The 15,904-nt window shown below is 29.9% G+C and overlaps 2 protein-coding genes across 2 annotated transcripts; both read left to right on the top strand.

The window, feature by feature from the left end:
• Positions 1–1,925: 1,925 nt before the first annotated feature.
• LOC122271319 (protein FAM200C-like) lies at positions 1,926–15,032 on the top strand. Its single transcript, XM_043052209.2, has 3 exons — positions 1,926–2,122; positions 13,978–14,179; positions 14,283–15,032. The coding sequence occupies exons 1-3, from the start codon at positions 1,926–1,928 to the stop codon at positions 15,030–15,032; spliced, it is 1,149 nt and encodes a 382-aa protein (XP_042908143.2).
• A 58-nt stretch (positions 15,033–15,090) lies between these two features.
• Positions 15,091–15,606, top strand: LOC139426561 (protein FAM200C-like). Its single transcript, XM_071185843.1, has one exon. The coding sequence runs from the start codon at positions 15,091–15,093 to the stop codon at positions 15,604–15,606; it is 516 nt and encodes a 171-aa protein (XP_071041944.1).
• Positions 15,607–15,904: the final 298 nt, after the last annotated feature.

Here is a 15,904-nt window from a genome sequence, read left to right as displayed (position 1 = left end):
GATCTTACTTATTTAATAAATTCCGTCAAGTCTTTGCTAGTTTTTAAAAGTGTAGAATACTAGATTTTTACTAGCAAGCTTTCGTATTTGTAAGCGTATTAGTATTAATTAAATTTTGGTAGAAAATTCGATTCCAGTCTTCAAATATTTCGAATATTGAAATTTAAAGAGTAGTTTTTCGTCAAAAGGCAATATGAGAGTTATTCGTTTCTTGGTAGCTAGAAGCTCTATTTACCGGGCTGTTAATTAGTACGATTTTTGCAAAATACTTAATAGTGTTGTAGACAATTGGATACTTGCAATAAGAAGTAAAGTAATTATGCTTAACCATGCTATTTAAATGAGATTTAATTGGATACCTACACGTGACGTAACAAGTGTGTTTCGAACCTGATTGGGTTTTGAATCGACAAAGTCACGATTTACCTAAACTGACGTCGCTTGCAGGTATCTAATTAAAACCTAAAGCCTTCAGTATTCCAATTTTTCAATATTTCCAATTTTTGGTAATTTTAAAAGACTCATTTTAGAAGCCTAACCAGGAGAGTGCTGGCCTAAAGTTTCATATCTACTTTAAAATTATTTACATATAGTGGCTGGGAAAATATCTTTAAATCAACTTTACTAAATAAAGTATCATACGTTGATTCATAAGTTTAGATACCAATAGAAGAAATTTTATCTAAAAACGTGAAAAGCTTGTAGTCTTTTTGTTTATTGTTCTTTTATCGCCAAATATAGTGCCAATCGATCACCAAACATAGCGTCAACTTTCCGAATTACAAGAAGACTGAAATATCAATTGTACCACTACGTTTACATTGTAAATTGTCTCTTAACTACTTTAAGAAACATTTTATAAAGAAATAGAATTTATTGTGGATTGAAATACCATTCTCTTTGTGAATAGCTAGATGGGGCTCAAATTCCAACAATACTTAAACCTGTTTTCACAAGAAATGGTGACTGACTATTTGTTTATTATGTATTTTTATTTTGATTAACTAGCGAAATATCCGTTCTACGTACGAAGTGAAAAAATAAACAATTATCTATTAGTACCTGAACAACTATGAAAAATCGATCACAAAACTTATTTTAAAATGACGGCATGAGTGGTCGTCTTTGAAAATAAGAGAAAATTTACTTTAACAAAGCATATATTAAACGCTAAATTTACATAAAGATGGACGATAAACAAGCACATAAATAACACCAAAATAAATGAGTTCGTCTTCGTGAAGTTAAAAGAAAAATTATTATTGCTACTCCTCTCTGGAATCCATAAGCGTCTCCTTTTTGGTTAGTTCCAAAACGCGCTCCCGTGTCTTAGGGAAATTCGCACGGGGTCTAACTTGCAGCTTATTACATAATCTTTTTGGATTTCTATCTAGATCAGCTTACAGCACAGGATTAATATTGGTCTTCGAATGGTTTTGAAAGTAGGACCAATATTAATTTCTACATAGGACTCTTGTAGACTGACGATGTAGAGCCTGCAGCGTAACTGCTACTACAACTTTTAAATTCCAGTTGTATAATATATAAGATATGTTAACATCATTTGTTCTTAGGTTACCTCATATTAAATAAAAGTTGACTTTGTTGGTAACTTAACCCCACAAAGACTGCTCTCGGGCGTGCCAGTTTCAACGAGCACGAGTATCTCGACGAGAGGAATACAGTGAAAATTTGACTTGTAATTCGCGATGGCGACATTGACATTCTCGTGCTGTAGCTACTCAGTCTGGAGCAACGGGGTCTTTATCTGAACAATCGAGGCTCAATCTACAAGTCAATATTGGAGTGTCTATATTTTGTAATATTGGTCCTAGAATGGCTCTTGGACTAATATCAGTTTCTATGTGGGACCCTTATAGACTTAAAATGTTTGGTAAATATTAAGGCGTCTATATTTTGTAATAATGGTCCTAGATGAAAATGAATCTTGTCCCAATACTGAAGGCCATTCTAGAACCAATATTAAAAAATATAGACATCCCAATAAAGGTCCCCTTATAGGACCCATGTTAGCCAATTTTGAGCCTAACTCATACCTGCCAACTCTTCCGGATTTTCCGGAAGATTTTATTTTCATATTTAAAGTGGTGGCAATACTCAGGTTATTCCAATTAACTTTTTGAATTATAATGATAATTATAAATGAGTTTGACCACCACTACATATAAATAATTACAATAAATATATCAAAGCATAATAATCCTTGCGCAAGCGAATTTCAACGGGATCAAAATATAAATATATTTTTGAGTCAGATTGTTTCTCGTTTATTGTTTTGCAACCACTCTGAAAATCCATTTTCGGAAAGAGTGAAAGTTGGCAGGTAGGCTAACTAGGGCCAATGCAGAATTGTTGCTAGAGACATAACACGCAATAAACTTATCATTTTTTTAAAGCTGTAAGGTAACAAACATCATTGGTGTTATTTTTAAAATATTTAAAAAAATAGAATCGTCTATTGTATTTTTTTTTTTAAATCTCAATCCGGTATACAGAAACACACACATAACACACACAAATTCTTTATTTTATTATATGTATAAATTAATATCGAAAAATGAACTTTGAAAATACTTTTCTTTTATTATATGTATAAATTAATATCTAAAAATAAATTTTGAAAATACTTCTTTATTTTATTATACGTATAAATTAATATCTAAAAATAAATTTTGAAAATACTTCTTCATTTTGTTATACGTATAAATTAATATCTAAAAATAAATTCTGAAAATACTTCTTCATTTTGTTATACGTGTAAATTAATATCTAAAAATAAATTTTGAAAATGCTTCTTTATTTTATTATACGTATAAATTAATGTCTATAAATAAATTTTGAAAAAACCAAAATGACTTTTTGCCGTTTTGACGAAAATTGGTTGACGAAATAATACGTAAAGAACCATTTATCGTCAATCAAATTTTTAACTACTTTCCCTGTTTAAAATTTCATAGCAAAATTTTGAATTTTGCCTTATTACGCAAACCATATTTACACATTTCAGCAAAGAAATGTTATTTTCCTATTTTTAATTAAAAAAATGTCAAGGGTGGATTTTGAGGTTTAAAACGGCTTTTATTCTCTTGAAGTTATAAAGTAATTAATCACAAAATTTCTTCAGAAGTGTGTACAATAGATAATGAGTTTTTGATAATGACGTTTCCTTAAGACAAATAAATAAAAAAAAATTCTAAATAAATAAAACAAATTCGTAATAAGATTTAATAATGAAATGCTTGATAGATTTTATTATATTGAAAAATGATTAATTAAATTAAAAAAGATGATTGTGCCTGGTTTTACTTTAGCATAATTAGTTTTATAATTAAATTATAGGCTCTATGATCGACTATTAAAAATGTCTTAAGCATAGAACATCACATTCAAAAAGCATTAAGTAAATTATAAACCAGAACTTTAGTTTAAAAACCAGAACACTAGTTTAAAAGTAATTGGAAAAGAATTTAAGCTAATGGATAAACTTCTTCTCTAAAAAAAATACATCTTGAAAGTAAGAAAGGAGTTTAATGGGTGTGATTTTAAGGCTTTTCGAACATTTCACACAAAAGGAATTTTAAATAGAAACGTGTATTGGAAATTTAAGTATAAATGCAAATCCATTACAGAATTTTCTTTTTAAAGCAAAAAGTACCGCTTTCAACTTTAATATGTATACATGCTTTTAGTTTTTATGTATATTCACTATTTATTCAATATTATACCTGTATTGCTCTTTGTAGAATTACAAATCTTACAAAAAAGCATATTAAAATTGGAATCAATCTCTATTGCTTTCATATTTTAATTTTAGTTGTTTTGAAATTATTTTATTACTTAGTTATGTTGAATGTTTTCAATTCATTAAATATATTCCACTTTATTTAATGTATTCCAATTCATAAAATATATTCCAATTCATAAAATATTCCAATTCATAAAATATATTCCAATTCATAAAATATATTCCAATTCATAGAAAATATTCCATTTCATAAAATATGTTTCAATTCATAGAATATGTTCCAATTCATAAATAAATTTTATAGAATATTATTAACGAAACTTTTAATATTTTTTTACCAATTACCTTTAATAACTTTTTTTACGTTAAATAAAATTTTTAATTCGCATAAAAAAATTTAGGTAATTAAAACCAATAATTAAATCATGACAATTAAATAGCACAATACTTGACTTTTGTATCAGACATCAATATGAAAAATATTGCTTCCCAACTGGTTTATAACCAGTTGAAAACTGGTTCTCTACCTGGGAAGGCAACTTACTTTTTGGCGGCAATTATTTCCTAGTGGTAACAATAGTTATGTTTCCACTGGGAAATATTCCACTGGAAAATTGGGTATTATTCTCAGTCCATTAAAATTTGTTTCAACTTATTTTACATCACACTATATGTAAATATTTCAAGAGTTACTTTCACGGGATATATCACAGCTTTATAAAACTTCATTGTTCCAGTTAACCCTCTAACACCGATGGGACACCGGAGTAATTTTATATGTTATTTTTTCTAAAGCTCTAATTACATGTAATAATATAATTTTTAATTATGAAAACAATATAATAAAAAAATTTCGTTAGATTATCGGAATTATATTTGTTCTATAATATAAAATTAAATAAGGTTACTTTTTTTATTCATTTTGACCAATTTTCTACCAAGTCACAAATTTTGACCAATAATTGATTTTGTAAGTCGAGAAAAATCATTGATGTATAACTGTTTCTCTTAGATATACATAACTGCAAATAAAGTACAAATTTGAAAAATTACTCTTTGGAAGTGAACCACGTTTGGAAAATTTTTACATTTAGGCAACAACAAAAAAGACATCGGTGCCCCAATGATGTATTTCATAACTGTAAGTTATTAAAATGCTAAATATAATACTTTTCACTTATTTTGACCGAAATTAATACAAAATAATGGAAAATGTAGGAAAAATATGTTTAGGGAAAATTCTGCATCAAAGGTTTATGTAAACCGTTACATAATGATAAGACTTAATAAGTTATGGTGAAATTAGCATATTTTTTTTGCAATTTGTTATTTATAATTTCGACCACTTTATCAATTATCTTGCCGAAAAAGTGAATAAATAGCAATATAATTAGGGAAATTTAGAATAATAAGTTAATATTTGTCGCCTCAACGACAGCCAATTTTAATAATCAATGATTGTATTTGATTGCATTAAAATAATGTATATATATATTTAAATGTCATATATAAATATTAAGAAATGTACTGTTTGGCACAACATAGCAAACGATTTTATAGAATGCTACTAGAACTATATATATTTATTTAAAAGTTTGAGAGTTAAATAAGTTATGCACAACTCAAAATAATCAAAGATGAGCTAAACGTTACAGATTTTAGCATTACTTAGTGGTTTATAATGTCAAAATTTAATTCTCCCCCTTTTATCATCCCTGTTTTCTTCACAAAATTGGATGCGTATAAAAGAGTAAATCTATATTTACATAACATAGCTTTTCATGAAAAATTATTTACACCTACAATACAATAGTGTGACATATTTTGTGTGATATATATAACTCACACTATTGCATTGATATATTTTGCTTTGGCTATATTGATACATTATTAGAAAGCACTCTGTTTTGCGGATATAATCGTGTCAGCTGATGAAAAGATTATATCTTTTATGTTCCGGATTTTTTTTTAAATTTTTTGTTATTTTTTCGGAATTTTTTTTCCCGGTTTCTTGTTATATTTATTTTTATTATTATTTTTCTTTTTTGTTCCCTTTTTTCATTGTTCTTTAATTTTTCCCTTGTTTTCTCTACATTTTGAATTTATTTTATGAGTTCTATTTACTAGCAGCTTATGCGCAATAAATAAAACATTGTTTTTCTTAATTTTCTTCGTGTTTTTTAGTATTTTTTATTATGAATTTTTTGTATATATATGTAAGTTTTAAATTTTAAGCCTGAATATATAGAAAATTTAAAAACCCAAATGTCTATTTCAAATTTTATTTCTCTTTCAAGGTGTTCTTTATTGCATAATTTATTAATGCTAGCATAACAACTCCTTTTAGGGCTATTGCACTGAATGTAAGATTCAACCGATAAAATCCCTAAAGAAACTTCAAACATTCTTTCTGCAAACATCCTAATAGAAAAAATGACTTTTTATAATTTAAAAGAATTTCTTTTCGCAGGAAAAGCTTCGAAAAGTTGCAGAATAAATTAAAACTAAGATACAGTTGAAGTTTTAAAACCCTCCAAATAGTTCTCAGGGGTAACGTTCTTTAAATTGATTATTTAAAAAGCTTTCGGTGATAAATTTTTGTTAAAAATGAACATAAAATGCGTTTTTGACGTTCTACGTTACAAAATGCAAATTTTTATGCAAAGTTTCAATGAGAGGATTAAGATATTTACGAACTCTTAAGATGAAATTCCGACTATATGAGACGATACAGTATTAGTTTAAAATCTAATGTATGTTTCATTACTTAATTTCATTATAATATTCCCTAAGTCATAAACAAATGTCAGGACTGATGAACCAACGCATGATGAGAAAAAAACGTAAAATATAATTTTAAGTCAATTTCAAAGCGAAAAGCTTGTGGGTTTTAAAGGAGTACGGGACAACCATTTTACAATAATTTTTTTGCACCTTTTATGCAGTAATTATCATCCGTCAGCCTTTTTGATCAAGCCTTTTGGCCATGTTTCTTTTTCTTCATGCATTTTTCAACATGTTTTTTTGTTTCAATTTCATATTACATTTTTTTTAAATATTAGGTATTTGAATAAAGCAAAACACCGAAACTAATGCACAAATAAAGGTACAAAACTGGTAAAAATGCAATTTCGATTCATTAAATAATATCCTTTCTTAGAATCTAAACACAAAATAGCAGTAAGAAAGTAACGAGACAAACACGCTACAATAAGAAAAAAAAGTGGTTCAGGCAGAAGCAGAGGAAGAGAAAGCTCATAACAAAAGTGAAAAAACAAATGTGAGTGGGTTGAACGAGAATATCAGGTTGCGAGTTGTAAAATTTAATTAGAAATGTTTCAAAATTTTTTAAAGGAAGAGAACATTAGAAATATTATTAACTGAATTAACAGACATTTTCAAAATATGGAATGGTTCCCCGAAATCAAAATCGTTAGATGAAGCACAATGTTAAATGACTGGAGCAGAAAAACACGTAAACCTATTAGGGAGATGGTATATAGATAGATGGTATCCTGATTTTTGACATATCTTTCTCGTTCTTTATCTCTCTGAAATATCGCACACTAACAAATGAAATTGTATCCAGTCTGTGGCAACGCAGTCACTCTTTGTTTAAAAAAATGAATCCCGTAACACCACGTATATTTAATTTAGTTTTTTCTCTATCATGAGTATTGTTTTGTTTTCCTCTTAAAATTCTGTATGCTTTGTTTTTATTTCTTTTCTTCCAAATCTCGAAAAAAGAAGATTGAATTTGAACTTTTCCAAGATATACTTTTCAGGAATAAATCTTTTCTTTTTCTCCAGTATTTCCGTTCTGAAACTGAACTTGTTCTGTTGTTTTGCAAGATTTTGTAAAGTAAAAACTGTTTGTTTGAAAATCAAAATTTTTCTCCCGTGGAGATATTACCAACCTTATAACATCATCAACATAAAATGCACTCTTTGGAGTTTTCAAATGCTGCAGTAGTAAATATATTTGAGATTAACTGTTAAGAAGTTTAATTCATTTTCCGCGGTATATAAAAAGTTTAAAGTCAAGAAGTGGTGAGTGTTCTGAGTTGGGATCAAAATTTCAAGGCTACGAAGTTGAACATTGATAGTAGTAAACCTAGATTTCTGTTGGCTGCTCTACGTCGGTTATAAAATACTATAGAATATGAAGTTGCTTTATTCATGTGTTGTCGACTGTAAATATGACTGCAGTAGTTGATATATAGTGTACAAAGAACTCAAGTTAAGTATTGATTACATCAATACAACAAGAAAATACCAGTTTTTACTTCAAAGAAGAATCAGAAATAAGTGCCAGGGCCTTCCAGACCGAGCACCATAACCGTTCAGCCAGGCGCACTGTTGCATGAAAGTTGCGGATTCGAATCCTACCTTTTCTTGGGACATATCTCTGTGCACCATTTTCTTAATTATGCTATTTTTCTGTAATTTGATAAGAGCTTAGAAGCTATTTTTGTGTTGAGCACATAAGCCATATAATTTTTATGGTTACAATAACTAAATAATGCCATCACTGGTATGTGGGCAAAGAGCCAGGCTCTTCATTCGCCTTCAATTGTGACAGAGATTCTAAAACCGATTTCCAGATTAGCAAGCGATCACACAAAAAATCTCTCGTTTTTCGAAGGCAGGAGAATCTTTGAGTTCTGCTCCAAATGTTAAACTGAGCAGGCTTCTCCCGAACACATCCTGGACTGTTTGGAACTTTTCAGAGAGGACATATACTCAGCCCCTCTTCTGGTCCTCGATTTTCTTAGGATCAACGGTCTGATGGACCTTGTCTGACTTCGTCAGACATTCGGAAGATAGGCCACAACAACAACAATAAATGAAATAAAATGCATAAATGGTCAGTTGGGCAAAAAAATTACCACTTTTACGACTTTTGAACGATGGGTACTGTTGGTAATTTTTACGTAAACGTTTTTTTTAAATAATTATTTTATTTAAAGTAAATGATTAATCAACAAAAAAATTTACTGCTTTTAATAAATTAATTAATCGTTTTTTTAATTAATATATACGATAAATTAATAGACAAATTTGTTTCTTTAATTAATTATAAAAATTAAATTCGGAACAAAAATATTAAACACGAAGTTTTTCAATAATTCATTTATCAGAAAATATCCACTCAAAAATAACATATAACACCTTGAAAGCTAAAACGTTACATAATATTTTGGTGGACTACACAATAGTTGATACTTTAATGAGGGATAAAATCGCCAATTAACAAATGGAGAGCTAGCCAAACTTTCTGGCAACCCAGCATCTGGAAAGCCTAAAGCCCTTCATTAAGGCAACTTGGATTAAGTGCTGAATCAGTTCTTATCCCCTTCTCGATAAGGTAAATGGAATCGAAGCGCTCAATTTTAACTGAAGGGAGTATTACAGCAGCGCTGATCTGGGACTGTAATTTTAATGAAATTATCTTATGCAATTCTCACGGCATCCAGTTTAGAGAACAAGAATGACTTAATTAAAACATAAAATATAAGTGGAATTTTTAAATAGTTTCAGTTAATTCTTTAGTTGTTGGTTTGATAAACTATATATTGTTCGTATTTTAGGATGTGTGCGAGTTTCAAAAAGATGCTCTAAATCAAAATTTTAAAATGTTGTAGCAAAAATGTCTCTTATTTTGAATTTATTTTTCAGAAAGGTGATAGATAAGTCTATGATGTCTTTATATAAGTCTGTAAGTTAATATTAAAATTAATTATATTTGTATCTCCAGACAAAGCATAAAGCCTTTTGCAAAGCTAAAGTGGTAGATAAAATAAGGGAAAGTCCACTCAATTTAACTCATTTGTGTCCAGCATTGCTTTATTGAAATTACATACATTTGCAGGATTGCGTACTTAATTTAGACTTATAAGCCTTTGGCACGTAGAATGACAGATTGAACAATTCAGAAGACATCTCGAAGAATTCATCCAAGGTTACCGCGAGATTCGAGCCCGCCACCCCCAAGCTTGGCACAGCATTTGGCTTGTGATACCGCTCGGCCAGGGTGAGAGGCCCTTTGGGTCAAGCATCCTTTTAAAAGAAGGGTTTTATTATTTTTTTTTTAAAAAACGAAGACAAATGTAGCACAAGTTATTTGTATTTTTTTGGGGGAAAACCAAGATCTTATAACATTTGATCGAAACACTGTCCTTTTTATAATTTACAGAAGAAAAATTCGTCTTCCATACGTACGAATCATTATTTCGTACATGTGTTTTGTGCTATAGAAAACCTACCTGTAGCTGAACATTATTGATTACACCTTTTCAGCATAGAATTGAAGGTCATTACTGGACATTGTCTTTTAATGATAAAATATAAGAAAAATCTGCATATAAATGCAAAGCTCCAAAGAGCTTCCTTAAACATAATTAAAGATATAGCAAAATTAACTTATAGAAACTTGTTTCTAGTTCCTAAAAATAAGTATTAAAGTGTTTTGCTCACTATGATAATTTGGTGTAACAAATGTGTCTAAAGAAACCTGCAAATGAAAAGTGGTCGTTCGCAAAAACGGGAGTTTGAATCTAGCCGAATAAGGATTCTCGTGTTGGAAATGGTGACTGGTACACGTTATGTATGTCGGATCACGAAGTCCTCTATATACCCACATCATATTACATCTCTGAGGGTACTGAATTGGAGATTGATCGTTCTGTTGTTCAGGTCAAAATTACGATTTGTGACTGAATGAATCAATGTATGAATGGGTCCACCGTAAAAACGGGCGTGGCAGAAGTCGAATTCTTGTCCATAGATGGCGCCACTGTAAAACAAGAACTATCGCATCCCTTGCCTTAATGACCAACGACAACAACAACAACAAAAATGAGAAGTGAAAAATTTTTAATTTGAAAAGTTTGCATAAACAGAGAAATGTCTACTTCTTTCAAATTCTAATTTTACAACCAACTGAACCTTTTTGGTGCACCTTTGGGAACCATGCAACTGATGAACATAGTTGTTCTTTCATTTATCTAACAATAAATAATAAAAGTACCAAATATGCAATTCCAAAAGTTAACAGCTTTGCTTAAAGAATTATTGAAATAGATAATTCTGTTCCTGTACAGAATGCGAAGCAACATTTTCAGACATTTGAAATTGATGACATTTTTTTCTTGTTCCTAGTAATTTTTAATATTCGTTGAAATGAGCCTATTTTTGAAAATTTATATTAAAATAGCATTAATGTTAAAATTCTAGCACAAAAGTTCATATGATTTATGTAAGCTTTGTATTAAAATAGCATGAATGTTAAAATTATATCACGAAAGTTCATGTGATCTATGTAAAATCCATGAACATTTTATATTAAAGTAGCCTTAATTTTACCATTCTGTCACTAAAGTTCATCTCCTCTATGTATAATTCATGAAAAGTTTATATTAAAATAGCATTAATGTTACCATTCTAACACAAAAGTTCATCTGTTCTATGTAAAATCCATAAACATTTTACATTGAAATAGCCTTAATGTTACCATTCTGGCATAAAAGCTCGTATGATCTATGTAAAATCTATGAACATTTTTTATTCATATAACCTTAAGGTTACCATTCTAGCACAAAAGCTCATATGATATATGCAAAATCCATAAAAAGTTTATATTAAAATAATATTAATGTTACCATTCTACCACATAAGTTCATGTGATGATTCTTTATAAAATTCATGAAAAGTGTTTATTAAAATAGCCTTAATGTTACTATTTTAGCACAAAACTCATGTTATTTTTATATAAATTTTATATTCAAATAGCATTAATGTTTACATTCTAGCAGAATAAGTTCAAATACATTTCTTGAACAAAGCGTTATTTGAAATTTTTAACAAAATAAAAAAAAATCATAATCAACCATTCTTTATTCTAAGAAAATATTGAAATAAAACTAAAATGCACTAGAGGAAAAAAACATGTTTAAAATTTTAATAAGCCATTTACAGTTATTTGTAAAGCAGCTGCTTTATTATGCATAGTTCATTATTTGTACCAGCCACGAAGGACATGACGCACAGTTAATTATTAGTTCTCAAGTTTTGTTATGAACACAAAAGAAAGAGAAAAAAACGTTTTATATTTTTAAGTTAGTTTTTATCGATGAACTAAATAATTTAAACTTTTATAACTTTGGGACTTCAAAGAAGTTTCAACAAAAAATAAAAGAAAGTTTTTCCTCAAAATTCTAATATTTAATTTTGGTTAGAATTTAAGAAAGGCAATTTATTACGGATGTGAGGAATTTCCTTAATGGAATAAGCTATTTATTTTACTCTTCTTAACTAAGTATTTAAGAAGGAAGTTTAATAGTTATGTGGCATTTTTAATTTAAATGTGCCATAACTAATATGCTAATTCTGATCCAGCAGAGTTTTAGGTCATTAACAGAAGGAAATTTAAATGAATTACATAAGAGGATTTTACGAAATGCAGTGTAACCTCTCGGGAGCGACCACTCTTTGTTCCACAGTAAAATGGTCGTTAATGAGATTGGTCGTTCTTAGGGGTTACCTCCATTGACTTCAAAATGTAATCGAAGATACATGATTCTTTTCAAACAATTTTAATTTTCCTCAGCGTCATTTTCTTGGTGCAGAAATATGTTGGCGTCATGAAAACCGGATTGATGAATAAAATATAGCGTCAATAAAAATGATCCCTACTGATATATATATATATATATATATGAATGATAGAAATTCTTTAAATGAATAAACAATTATGTTTTTTTATATAAGTTTATATTTAGTTTTATATCAAAAAAATTAATATACTTTTAAAAATGAGAGGTTTGTTCGAGATGCTTAGCTTTCTCTAAAAAAAACTTTTAACTCCGAAACTAAATCATTGATGGAATCGTCTTTAGTCAACGCCTCCTACAACTGAAAGCTTCCACACGGTTTTTTACAGGCAGTCCGATCAGACCACTACGAATGTTATGCACTTTACGAAATAGCCCTTAAATAGAAAATCTAGTAAAAATAAGAAAGTGGTAGCAAATATATGTCTAAAAATTTGTTTAATATAAGAATATAATTGGTATGACTTATTTACTTGTCTACCACTACAGATTCAATTCTCAAATATATGTAATAAATTCCTCTCAGTCACTTTTATAATACACATATCATAACTATCAAAACAAATAATTTCATCAACCTTTCCGAAAATAACGTTTCCTCATGCTGATACAATTCTGAACAACTCCAAAATCAAACAAACACAGTTTAGAGCAAGCTGCTCGTTCTATTTCTTGATTCCTTTTTAGTTATTAAAGCAAAGTGCTTGAAACATTCAAAAAAGCAACTCTACTACCTGTTTACCTCAATACTCTACCAAAACAGTGTTAAAACTCTAGATGAATGGGATAGGGCTCGCTTCGAGGTCCACGTGTCCAATAAAATCCATATACTTGGACTATATCACCAGGACGGCCGGGTCTCTACTTTAACTTACAGAACCTCACATTCTTTTAACTCGCCCTCTCTTTGTATGTATAACCAAACTGTAAATATTCATTAGTGTTTTTTTCCCATTGTACTTTAATTTTACTTTTTTTCTTGTACTTTTTATTGCTTGTAATTTTGTTATTACCTAATAATGGTAAAGTGCCATTTTTTTTCCTCTCACCAACTTCATTTTGTGCCCCAAACTTTTTTTTTGTCATGTATGTTTCTTAGTCTAATTTCAGAGTGAATGGGAAAAGGGCCGTAATGGCTTCAGACGCCCAATTCCACAACAACAAACGAGCTTTTATAACAGAATTTAGGTTCATGCTCACAAACGGTTCTCTTTAAAAATAATCTGAGCAGACTACTTATAAAAAACCGTGTAGAGCAGTGTTTCTTAACCTGTGGTTCATGGACCCCTTAGGGGTCCATGGGTCATATTTTGGGGGTCCACCGACTACTCCTAATTTTTAAAACGTTTGGATCAATAATATTTAAATAGCATTGATCTTTTTTTCTTTCTAAAAGGTGAAAATACATACATATTTGAAACTAGGTGATCGAGATACCCCAAATTCAGTACGGACTGCACACAGCCCTCAAATATCCCTGTCATATTTTTAACATCCTCCACTTTCAGTTTGCACCATCAGGGGCAACCCCCTGATGACGTCCGCTGTACTATTTTTATTATCCCCTATCAAGCTACGTACATTTGACACCTTGTTCAGGTTACTAGATCTAGAATTTTTTACTAAGAAGAAAGCCCAGTTTTTGAAATCTGGAACATTAGACAAACTTGGATTTGGTATTCCACAAAAACCTCTGGTTGAGGCATCTCTCAAAGTTGCATATCATATTGCTAAAAGCAAGAAACCGCATACTATTGGAGAGACGTTAATTAAGCCATGTGCGCTGGAGATGGTTGAATTAGTTTGTAGATTGGAACAGAGAAAAAAAACTTGAGGCAATTCCATTTTCAAATGATGTGACACATTCAAGAATAGTTGAAATTTCTTGCAATATCTTGAAAAAGATCATCGATGAATTGAAAGTATCGCCATTTCCCTTTAGTATGCAACTGGATGAAACTACAGATATCTCGAATTATAGTCAACTTCTTGTTTTTGTTCGTTACGTGTCTCTTGATACTATCAAAGAAGAATTTTTATTTTGTGAGTCTCTTTTGCAAACTACAAAGGCAGTTGATGTTTTAGCAATGTTAAATGTTTTCTTTACCAAACAAGACTTCGGCTGGAAAGAAAAACTTCATTCACTTCGTACAGATGGAGCACCTGTGATGCTTGGCAATAAATCTGGTTTTGCCCTGTTGGTAAAAAAAAAGTCTCCTAATGTTCTTGTTACTCATTGTTTTTTACATAAACATGCGCTGGCTACAAAAACTCTTCCAACCAGCTTAAAAGAAGCATTATCAAAAGTTATTAAAACTGTAAATTTTATTAGACGTAGAGCTCTTAATCATCGTCTCTTTAAAACGCTGTGTCAAGAAATGGACGCAGAACATGAGGTACTTCTGTACCACACGGAATTGCGCTGGCTGTCACGAGGGCAGGTTTTGAAACAATTTTTCATGTTGAAGATCGAATTATCACTTGTTCTAGAAGAAAAAGATAACTCATTCTTCGAATATTTAAACAAAAAAGATTTTACCTATAAATTGGCTTACCTGGCAGATAATTTTAACCACATGAACAATATAAGTCTTTTAATTCAAGGACCCGATATCACCATTATGGATGCAACTGAGAAATTACAAGCATTCTAATTGAAGATGCCACTTTGAAAAAAATAGAATTCAAAATGAGATATATGCAAACTTTTAAATGTTGGACGAAGTGCTTTCTGAAAATGGATCTTGGCAAGATAATTTGTTACTGAATAACTTAAAAAATGAAATCTGTGAACACCTGGAAGTACTTCAAGTTTCATTGAAAAAATATTTTAATTTAGATGAGATAAAGATAAAAGATGAGTTGTGGATTCGTCATCCTTTTCTTTGTGATATTGACTGTATCGATGATATGAACCTTGCCAAAGATGAGCTTATTGATCTTAGAACAAAGTCCTTGCTAAAAATGGATTTCGATTCAAAAACACTCGGAGAGTTCTGGTCTTCTGTGAAAGAAGCCTACCCATTGCTTGTAAAGCGAGCTATTTCAGCTATAATTCCGTTAGCTACAGTGTATCTTAACGAAGCCGGACTTTCCACAGTTGTGACAATAAAAACAAAACATCGTTATCGATTGAATGTTGAACATGTTATGCTCGTTGCTTTGTCGAAAACCATCCCTCTATTCAATTTATTAATTAAGGAAAAGCAGCAACAACCTTCAGACTAAAAATTTTAATTTTAAATATTTTGTATACTATTGAAATAATAAAATTAAATGCTAAAATAAATAAAATACTAAAAATTGATGTTTTTGCAATTTTTTTTTCTCAGGGGGGTGGTCCGTGACTTCTTAAAAATTTTTAAAAGGGGTTCATTGTATCAAAAAGGTTAAGAAACGCTGGAATAGAGGCTTTAGTGCTCTCTGACTGTTTTAGAATTTAGATTCATGTTCACAAACGGTTCTCTTTAAAAATAATCTGAGCAGACTACTTATAAAAAACCATGTGGAGGCTTTAGTGCTCTCT

This window comes from Parasteatoda tepidariorum, chromosome 9, assembly GCF_043381705.1.
Source record: "Parasteatoda tepidariorum isolate YZ-2023 chromosome 9, CAS_Ptep_4.0, whole genome shotgun sequence".
NCBI classification, from domain to species: Eukaryota; Metazoa; Arthropoda; class Arachnida; order Araneae; family Theridiidae; genus Parasteatoda; species Parasteatoda tepidariorum.
The sequence above is the reverse complement of the archived record's forward strand: the minus strand, read 5'-3'. Positions and strand labels throughout refer to the sequence as shown.